The sequence below is a fragment of the Onychomys torridus genome, chromosome 8 (assembly GCF_903995425.1).
Source record: "Onychomys torridus chromosome 8, mOncTor1.1, whole genome shotgun sequence".
NCBI classification, from domain to species: Eukaryota; Metazoa; Chordata; class Mammalia; order Rodentia; family Cricetidae; genus Onychomys; species Onychomys torridus.
The window spans coordinates 49,625,975-49,636,227 of NC_050450.1; the positions used below are offsets into that span (position 1 = coordinate 49,625,975).

The 10,253-nt window shown below is 52.8% G+C and overlaps 1 protein-coding gene across 3 annotated transcripts; it reads left to right on the forward strand.

Annotated features, from left to right (window-relative positions):
• The first annotated feature begins 1,471 nt into the window (after positions 1–1,471).
• On the forward strand, positions 1,472–9,594 carry B9d1 (B9 domain containing 1). 3 transcript variants are annotated; one of them, XM_036197677.1, is made up of 7 exons: positions 1,472–1,842; positions 2,952–3,071; positions 4,702–4,813; positions 6,149–6,245; positions 6,606–6,668; positions 8,993–9,060; positions 9,291–9,594. In XM_036197677.1, the coding sequence occupies exons 1-7, from the start codon at positions 1,780–1,782 to the stop codon at positions 9,431–9,433; spliced, it is 666 nt and encodes a 221-aa protein (XP_036053570.1). In that variant the 5' UTR covers positions 1,472–1,779; the 3' UTR covers positions 9,434–9,594. The 3 variants fall into 3 exon arrangements, with proteins under 3 accessions (XP_036053570.1, XP_036053572.1, XP_036053571.1); XM_036197678.1 differs by having other exon boundaries at positions 1,488–1,842; positions 2,952–3,020; positions 9,291–9,592; XM_036197679.1 differs by lacking the exon at positions 6,149–6,245 and having other exon boundaries at positions 2,952–3,020.
• Positions 9,595–10,253: the final 659 nt, after the last annotated feature.

The window sequence follows — 10,253 nt, forward strand, 5'->3', positions numbered from 1 at the left end:
CATGGTTCATCATCAAAGGAACTCAAACAGGGCGGGAATCTGGAAGCAGGAGCTGATGCAGAGGCCATGAAGAAGTTCTGCTTACTGGCCTGCTCCTCAGACTTGCTCAACTTTCTTTTTTTGTTTGTTTGTTTGTTTTTTGAGACAGGGTTTCTCTGTAGCTTTGGAGCCTGTCCTGGAACTCACTCTGTAGCCCAGGCTGGCCTTGAACTCACAGAGATCCTCCTGCCTCTGCCTCCCGAGTGCTGGGATTAAAGGCGTGTGTCACCACGACCCGACCCGACCCGGCTCAACCTTCTTTCTTATATCACTCGGGAATCACCGGCAGCAGTGGCCCCACTCACAATGGCTGGGCCTTCCCCCATCAATCACTAGTTAAGAAAATGCTCAACAGGCTTGCCTACAGCCAGATCTGAAGGAGGCATTTTCTCAAGCGAGCTTCCCTCCTCAGGCGACTATGACTTGTGCAAAGTCAACAAAAACTAGCCTCAGATTTCTCATCCTTTTGGTTTAGAACGCAAAAGCCTTAACTAATGAATAATCCGGGGTTTGAGAGTGCCCCCTTCTCAGATCATGGCTCAGTCAGTAGCCTGTAACGTTCCAACTCTTCCAGTTGAGACCAGCAAGTGGCAGCCACTACCTAGGGGAGCGGTGCCTAGAGGCTCTGCTTATGTGACTTGGCTCTACGTTAAAGATTTTATTTTTGTTTTTTATACCGGCCCACCTGGGAGGCTATGACCGCACAGCTTCCCTCTTCCACACAAGTGGCTGTAGGAACACTGGACTGACTTCCCAGTTGGCAGCTGATATGATGACCTGGACTCCACAGGCTGAGCTCCCTCAAGTGTACACCTTTGTATCCATTTGTTTCCAGGCTCTCCAGTACTTAATGTGGTCTCTAATGTTGCCTTGTGAAATTCTGCATGTGAAGCCTAAATTACTGCAATGAATATGGCCAGATTACCTCCCGGGTCTGAATTTCAGTTTCTTCCTCCAGAAACGGAGATACATTCAAGAATTCATTCAAGACGTAGTTCCCAAGTGTTTACCATGGCCTTGCCAATGAGGACAGGCACTTGGGGAGCTAGAGGCAAAGGCTAGCATTGGATTGGATAGTGATGAGAGTCCAGTAGGAGCTAAGGGATGACAGCTGCGTCTACTGGGTAGGATGCTTGGGACCCAGCTCTAACATCCCTGAGCAGCCAGTGATTCTCCAAAAATGGGTGACTGGTACGTGGATCGCTGCCTCTCCGTGGGTCCAAGTTTCACATGTGGGGCCGGGGGCTTGGACTGGAGGATTCTAGAGGTTTCAAGGACAAGAGCCTCAAAGACCTGAAGGGCATACCCTTCACCTGGGGCAGGGCGCAAGGCGATGCCTGCTGGACCACTCGCATCCGGCCCTCCGACCGCCGCCGCGTGCGGCCACAGCGACACCTTGTGGCCAGAGGTAACTCTAGCACGTGACTTTCCGCGGGCCTGAGTCCGGCAGCTGCTTTTCGTCACCCTGTTCTCTTCAAACACGGCCAGGCTAGGGTAGTTACAGTTACCGCGGGTCTGAGGATCCAACCTTAGAGGTTAATTTCACACGGCCGGGAGCGGAGAAGACCGCCTTTACGGCCGCCAAGACTACCGCGCCTGCGCACTCTAGTTCTTGAACCAAATCGTCACCGCTGAGAAATTTGTCCCAGATGGCTTGCCATCTGTTTCCAAGGCAACCCGGGAGCCTCCTGGCAACGGCAGGGCGCGCGGCCTGCGCGGGTCTCCCGGCCCAGCCGTGCCATGGCTGCAGCGAGTCCCAGCGTCTTCCTGCTCATGGTCAACGGGCAGGTAGAGAGCGCCCAGGTGAGCTGCCGTGGACCTGCCCAGGGCCGGCCCGTTCCCCTCCCCGGATTCTTCCCTCAGCTCCCGGAGAGCCAAGCCATTGCTCTGAGCCTCTCAATTAGTTGGAATGGAGAATCAGCCTTTGAAAACCTTGGCGCCAGGTTGCTGGGCCCGGACAAGCAGGCGTGAAAACAGACCTCTCGAGTCCTTGAGCTGGTACCAAAGTCACACTATGGCCTCCAGCTTGCATCCTGTCTACTTGGTTGAGTGATGGGCTGGTACTAATCGGAGTGAAGGCTCAGCTGATCTACTTAACAGCTAGAAAAACTTAGCAGGAGGCAGTGGCCAAGTGGGATTCGAACACAGATCTGTCTGACAGACAGTCAGAACTTTGCTACAATTATTTTTCTAGGCTGCTTGTTGAAAATACTCGTACTCTTACTTATTCTGAGGTTTGGCTAGATGGTTTACGTTCTGCCAGGCCCGAGGTTCCGTAGGTGTTCCTGCCTTCCTGGTTCATCAAGTATTATGTCCTCCTGTTTTCCTTTATCCAACAGAAGGCTGCCCAGATGGGCTGAGTACTCTAGCCACCTTCTTCCAGTTTCTGCTCTGGGTCCTCCCTTCTCCCAGGCCCTCAGTTCTAGCCATAGATCTGTAGCTTCCTGGGTTTCACGTCAGCATGATTCCTGTAGATCTAATTTGTGCCCAGCACTGAGGACACACATAAAACCTGTTCCTTCCTCAGTCACACAAGGTTGTCAGACGTAGACATTGGGTACCTGGATGTGGAAATGCAGAGGTCAAAAGGAGCCAAGCAATGATCCTTAACCATCTAAGGAGTTAAGAACAGGTGCCCCGAGGGTGAATTCTGAAGGATGAGCAAGGGGGTCTGCCAGATGATGGACTGGGAAAGACAGACAGAAAGCAGACCGTGAGCAAAGCAGCCTATAAGCATTGGCAGTCTGGGACTAACCCCATCTCCCTCATTTCTGTCCCCTTGCCCCTGCTGAAGTCCATACCCTCCATCCCAGGTGCCTCGTGTTCCTAATTCCTATCCACTGCACCTGCCTAGCTAACGTGTGGGCTCAGTTTGCATTCCCTAAACAGAATCCTGCATGCTTTTCTCTCAGTTTCCAGAATATGATGACCTCTTCTGCAAGTACTGCTTCGTGTACGGCCAGGACTGGGCCCCCACAGCGGTGAGTTGGACTCATGGGCCTCCTCTACTTAGAGCTGTCGTGATTCCTGAGGTACCTGTCACAGCCTTCTATTCCAGACCCAAGAGGTGGACCCTAAGGTCAGAGGGGACCCAAACAGGAGTTTGCTCCTGGCAAAGCTACAGAATATAGCCACCACTGGGTTCACTGACGCATCCCTGGAGTGTGTGCTGGTGGCAGCCAAGAGGGACAGAGGGCAGCATAAGCAGCAGGCCCTGGAAAAGTGCCCACCAGTGGCTATAAACACCCTCAGCCAGTAACCCTGACACCCCAAAATCTGGCCTCTCCTCAGACAGCAGAGAACACCCAGGGGCTGTGGTACACCACACCGTGCTTTCTTGTTAGCACCACACACACTTAACCCTCACAACAGTTTAAAAAGTGACAGCTAGCCAAACATGGTGGCATATGCCTGTAATCCAACACAGAAGGCTGAGGCAGGAGCATCTCTGGGAGTTCAAGGTTAACCTGGGCTACATATATAAGACCCAAACAAACGAAAAAAATTAAAACGTAGAAGCCCAACTTCTTTGAGCCTGGGTTTCTTCATTTGTACCACAGACATGTCAATACTTTTGTTTTCTTTTTTCTCCTATGATATTTACATTTTTTGAAAGATGCCTCTACTTATCAGGGATTTATTTTACTTTAAATTATGTTAATGTGTATCTGTGTATGGCTGTGAATGCAAGTGACTATGAAGGCCAGAGGTCAGATCCCCTGGAGCTGGAGTTACAGGTGGTTGTGAGCCACCCTTGGGGCCAGAGAGATGACTAAGCAGTTGACAGCATCCTCTTGCAGATGACCCCAACAATACCCAGCACACAAATAAATGGTGGCTCACAACCATCTGTAACTGCAGTCCCAGGGGATCTGGTGCCCTCTGCTGGCCTCCATAGACATGCAATGCAGGCAAAACAAAAAAAATGAAAAGGGGGCGGGGCGTCGAGACAGGGTTTCTCTGTGTAGCTCTGGTTGTTCTGGTATGAACTCGCTCTGTAGACCAGGCTGGCCTCAAACTCACAGAGATCTGCCTGTCTCTGCCTCTACTTCTCAAGGGCTAGGAATAAAGGCGTGTGCCACGACCACCCGGCTATAAAACGAATTTCTAAAATGATTTTATTTTGTGTGTACAAGTACATGCCCACACACACTAGATATGCTGGGGACAGAGGGGCACTCTCTTGTCTCCACCCCCCCTCTCACACCACCACACCAGGGTGGTTTATCTGATTTTATACGCTTCTGGGGATGAGACTCGGGTTGTCAGGCTTGTGCAGCAAGTGCCTTTACCCACTGAGTCAGCACTTTCTTGTCTTAATAATTATTACTGAGTTCTCTGGGAGTGACCAACGCCTGACAGAAGTCCCCACGTCCGTAGAGCAGAGCAGAGCCTCTTGTAGAGGAAACCAACACAGTAAGTCGAGCACGCTCTAGTCTGTCAGTCAGAGATGGGTGGACTGAGGAGGGCAGGGCATCAGGAGTCCACCGATAACGGGAGGGCAGAGTCTAGACCAAGGCACTTTGGGGTAAGTATCTAAAAGAAAGGTAGGGAACAAGCCACATGGAAAGAACTCAAATGGCCTTCCTAACCTGACTACACAAGTGGAAGGGCCATGAGACCAGGAGCTCAGACCAGCTATCTCTATCTGTGTCTATACAGGGTCTGGAGGAGGGCATCTCACAGATAGCATCCAAGAGCCAAGATGTCCGGCAAGCACTGGTGTGGAACTTCCCCATCGATGTCACCTTTAAAAGTACCAACCCCTATGGCTGTGAGTCTGTGGGCCAGGATGGGACGGGTGGATCCTCTGCTGCACTTCCCCCACTCTCCTTCTTCAGATGGACACTGCCAGTGTCTTGGTGTTTGCCCCAGCCTTTGATGTGCTCAACATCTGGCTGTTCTGTTGACTGCCATCTGCACACACAGCCTGGTGTGCAAGGCTGCAGCCACCTGGCTGGAGGGTCTGACCCCGAGTCACTCAGCTTCCCACTGCATACTGCTGCAGTACCTGCTCATCCTGTGCCAGTGGCTCGGGACCTTCTTCTGAGCCTTTGTTCATGCTCTGTACAAAGCCTTCCCCTTCTAATTCTGAGCCCTTCCAAACCTAGCAAAGCCGTAGAGGCTGGCCAGGCCAGGCTGACACTGGTCTGCCAAGGTTGGCAAGTGTGGAGTGGCAGGTCAGAGAACACAGCTGGGAAAGCACCCGTGGAGAGGAGTGCAATGTAGGGCTGTAGAACTGACCAGAGACCTGCCTGTCTGTGTGAGTCCTTCCTGGGCATACACCCAGCAGTGTGCTCAGAGGCGAGTACACCGTGTGTCAAGAACCTCTATGTGAGTGATCTATAGTGATCAGGTAGTGTTGGGAATGAACAAAGCACCACATAGGAACTATCTGAATAACTCACAGACTGCTCTGGTGGCAGAGCAGTTGTGGAAGGGCAGACTTCATTAACCTTTACTGTGCACCTCTTGTGTTTGGTACTATTCCAATGCTTTTAGACACAAGAAAGCTGAGGGCAAAAATGTTGAGAAGCTTGACTGAGGCCATTCCGCAGTAACTACAGAGCCAGCTTCCAGGCCTCACCTGTCATCTGGAGTTGCAGCAGACAGTAGTAGATCTGTCAGTTACACCTAGAGGTCAGACACTAAGGAGGTGGAGGCCTGGCAGGCCTGGCAGGCCTGTTTGGATGTGATCAGGAAGCATATGTAAACATCAGTATGTTAAGGAAAAATACCTGGAAGGCCATGATTTTCCTAACTGCTCTCAGAACCCTCAGGACAAGCCCCTCTCTCAGGGTGTCACAGCTTAGAGAGACCATAGCCACCAGAGAAGAAGAAAACAGGCCCAGGTTGGCACAGAGCCTCCAACGGACTTCCTGTGTCTACTAAATGTCTTGGCTCTGTCTCCCCACCTATGAGCAGAGGTATGGAGAGCACCAGGGCACCAGCAGAGGCACAGGAAGTAGCAGGGGACAGAAACCCTGGTGTGGACAGGATTCCCAGGGCTTGGACTCATCCTGTGAGTCCCTGCTCCAGACTCAGCTGGGCACATCATGTATTGCACACCTTCCCTTGTTTCCCCACATGCCAACCTTGTCCTTCAAAGGGCCACAGATCGTGCTCAGTGTGTATGGACCAGACGTGTTTGGGAATGATGTGGTCCGAGGCTACGGAGCAGTGCATGTACCCTTCTCTCCGGGACGGTAGGTGCCCACTCTGACCCAGTCTCTGGCCTGTAGTCTGCCCCTTACTGGGGTAGGCAAACCCTGAGACAGCACTTTTAGACAGCAGGCTTTCTGGCCATTGCTCCTTCCTTGGACTTGGGCAAATATATTCAGAGCCCTGGGTGACCTGGGTATATAGTCTGCACCTTGGAAGAGACACACCTATGTAGGAGACTCATGCTACTGGAGAGGAATGGAAGGGGGTGTAGGTAGAAAAGGTCCTATCTATGTGCAGCCACACACCTTCATCGGTACAGGTTTGCACCCTGGCCTGTAGAGGTTTCCACAGGGCCAGTACTGTTCCTCTGTACATCTCTGTGTGAAAAACATTTGTTTCAGGCACAAGAGGACCATCCCCATGTTTGTGCCGGAGTCCACATCTACACTGCAGAAGTTCACAAGGTGGGCCTTTGGTTTGCAGCCTTATTGCCTCTTGATCTAATGGGTAACTAATGGGCCAGCGCCTCCCACCTTCCTGAGGCCTGGAAACCACAGGTCTTCACGTGGCTGCACCTAGAGACAGCTGGAGACAGGTATGCAGACAGGAAGACTGCTGAGTCCTCAGGCTTCCTTGGACCACTTCCTGGCAGCTTAAGGCTGTGGGGCTTTCTGCTGTGCCCTTTGAGTCTGTCACATGGAAACGCTGTTTGTCGGGCTGCAGCAGCAAGAGGAGGCAACTCCTCATGACAGCCACAGTGACCCAGTATTATGAGCATCTACTAGTGCCTTCCACATGGCACCCTGGGAGGCCACTTTAGGTGGAACAAGAGCAGAGTCAAGCAGCAGCTGCGAAGAATCTTGGGAGCATGTTCTACACACAGGGCCCTAAGAGCTCTTGCTCTCTTGGGGAAAACTTAAGAGTTAGGAGCAGTCAGAAAGTTGCTGCTGCCAGCAAGTGTGAAGAGGGTTGGGGGACGGGGGTGCAGGGAGGAGGCAGTGAGAAGGTCCCGGAGAACAGGACAGGAATCTTGGAGATGGCCCAGGGGGAGATCTTTGCCCAGCTCTGCTGCATGCCACCTCTGCTCCCCAGCACGCTGACAGGGATGAAAGGGAAGTGAAGGCCCCGAGGCTCCCAGGCAGCAGCCAATGAGCAGCCTCCTGCAAGCTAGTATCAGGCAGAGAGGATGTGGAGAAGGGAGCCTGGAGCCCACTTTTGAGAGGGCTGAAGAAAGGTTCTTAGGGCGGACTGCACCTTGCCTATGCCTACCTGGATAACCCAGGATTATTCCTACCTTGCAACATTCTTAGTACCTCCTCCATAGACCCTCTTCACAGATAAGCCACCTTCTCAGTGCAGCCTCCCCACCCTCGTCTTTGCAAAGCCCTAGGGTGGTATCGCTGCTGGAAGCTGCTTGGCACACCCTCTTGCCTTTAGGAGCCAGGATGCCAGTGGCCTCTTTCTTGCTTCTCATTCGCCTGGCCTCGGCTTTTTGAGCCCACTAGGTTCTGCCCTGCCTCAGCCCTCGCCTGGAGCACTTCCCCTGAACTTGCCTGTCTCTTCTCATGAGAAAACCACCTGCAGAGTAGAAGACAGCTGGAGACATGCTAAGGGTGCCTTTACTGCCAGGCATTCCTGAGACTCCTCATTGCTGAGGTGACTACAGCTAGAGCTTTGCTCTATGATGGGGAGACAGGAAGCAGTGCGCGCACACGCACACGCACGCGCATCCAGTTTCTCCTGGAATGCACGACTGCAGGGACCCTGGTTCCCTATCCCTACCTTAGGTTGTCTGAACAGCACTCACAGTTGACTCCACAGGACCTCCTGCCCAGCAGTCCAATGGGACTGCTGAGGTCTAGCCTGGGAGCCCAAGGGTCCAGCCATGCCCTCAGCATAGTTATGGGTGGTCGATGTGTAGTCATGGTTACCTTTTAAGCCTGCCACAAACTGCCCTGGGAAAAGACAAAGCCCCGCCGCCGCAGCCGCTGCAGGCAAACAGGAATGCTGGTGGAGTTGTTCCATGAAGTCTGAGTTGGTCCTAGGTTCTGTGCTTAGGCTAATCCTGTCTGCCCCAAGCCTATGGTTTCCAGCAAGATGCTGGCTGGGCCTGTACATCCTGTCCATGTGCCTTAGAGCCCTGGGTGGGGCCCAAGATCTGAAGTTAGGGTGCAGTGGGATTGTGGCCTATGAGTCACAGGACATTTGTAGGAAGTGTTTCTGCGTTTGCTAGCCAGAGCCTGGGGGCTGAACGGTACCCTTAGCTAGGTGAGACTTTAAAAGTCAGATGACCTGTTACCCAGAGCCTTCCAGGGCCAGAGTCTCCCTAGAAAGGGTAATGTCATGTGGCAGCTGGCAGGGTACCTTTGCTTCCACACAGTCCCATGAGGTAGACAAACAGGTTCAGTGACAGGGTGTGGCTTGTTCTGGATCCCATACAAGGAGGTCAAGTTTGGGGAGCTGAATCTGGCACTTGAAATTGGGTTCTCCCTCCCTCCTTAACCTGAGGAGGCTAAGGGTCACACTGCCTGCTTTCTTCTCCTCTCCTGACCCATCTGTTCCTTGTGTGTATGGGGGAGGGTGTCCCTATGGGTTCAGGTTGTACTTGGTGATGCAAACCCACAAAAGCCTTGGCTGGACATGGCTTGGAGCACCTGGTAGCAGCACTGCTGGGACTGTTGGCCACAGACCCAGACAGGGGACATCTCCTGCACCTTACCTGGCCTATCAGACAGGAGGAGGGACAGCAGGAAGAGGTCTCCTCACTGATGTTTTCCTATGTCCTCAGCTGGTTCATGGGACGGCGGCCTGAGTACACAGACCCCAAGGTGGTGGCCCAGGGTGAAGGCCGGGAAGGTAAAGCTGATACTCCCAACCCCAGTTGAAGGGAAGAGGTGGGCCCCCAACTCCCAGGAGCCCAGCAAACGGATGGGTGAAGGCTAGGGAGCTTCCAGACAACTGGGACTTGGTAATATACAAGCCACCCAAAGAATTTTCTAGAACACCACCTACACAGGGGCTTCAGCAGGTGGTTTGCTACGTCTATCCCTGACAAACCTCACGTAATGCTCATCTCATGTCTCTAGTGACCCGTGTCCGCTCTCAGGGATTTGTCACCCTCCTCTTCAATGTGGTGACCAAGGACATGAAGAAGCTGGGCTATGACACTGGGCCTGTGGACACACAAGGAGTCCTGGGTCCCAGCCTGTCACAGAGCAACCTACAATGAAAGAATCAGCCTTTCTGCCCACCATTATGGCCCAGGTGCCGCACAGCCCACACACAATCAAAGACTCCAGCAGCATGGCTGGGGAGTGGAGAGCTGAAGACAGTTTTCTATAATAAAGCATTACCTTTTTTTTTTTCCCAGAAATTCTGGGTCCTGGATTTCTTGCTTTATTCTCCTATCTCCCCCAAAGGAACAGGCCTGGGGCTCAACCTCCCAGGACATGCCCCAGAAGGGTGCCAGGCTGGAGTGGAGTGGGGAGTTAGGCTCCCCAGGATTGCTAACCAACTTGTTCAGAGCTAAGACCCTTTCAAGGTTCTCAGTACTCATCTCTAAAACGTGTCCTCTTCCACATCAGGATGTTAAAGTCACTTGCTTCATGGCTGGCTGACACTATGACTGCCCACCATATATGGTTAGCATAATCTGCAAGAGGTGCCCTGGGATGCACCTGCCTTCCAGCTTCCACTACTGTCCCTTCCCACTCCACACCTCTAGTGTGCTGCTAGGAGCCTGAGGACAGGGAAGAGACATGCCAGGCAGGAGGCTGTGTCAAGAGTACAACTTTCTGGCACCCTGGTACCTATGGGAGAGCAGTTGGGCCTCCAGTTTCCCCATGCATGCATGCTGGTGGCACATGACCTAGCGTGGACTGAGGCAGTCACATCTAGCCTCCTCTGCCCAGCAAACAAGCTAACCAAGGCCTTCACCACGTCTCAAACCACCAGCCACACTGCTGCACATGTCTTGAGTTACTGGGACATGCTCTGAGAGATCCCCTGGACCAAACTGCCTTTTACACCCCACCCCCCACCCCCAGCTG

Bases quoted from the DNA above. Each gene is read 5' to 3' on its own strand.
- B9d1 (XM_036197677.1), top strand. From the start codon at position 1,780: ATGGCTGCAGCGAGTCCCAGCGTCTTCCTGCTCATGGTCAACGGGCAG. The intron at 1,843-2,951 runs GTGAGCTGCCGT...CTTTTCTCTCAG, and splicing joins GGCAGGTAGAGAGCGCCCAG to TTTCCAGAATATGATGACCT. The intron at 6,669-8,992 runs GTGGGCCTTTGG...CTATGTCCTCAG, and splicing joins ACACTGCAGAAGTTCACAAG to CTGGTTCATGGGACGGCGGC.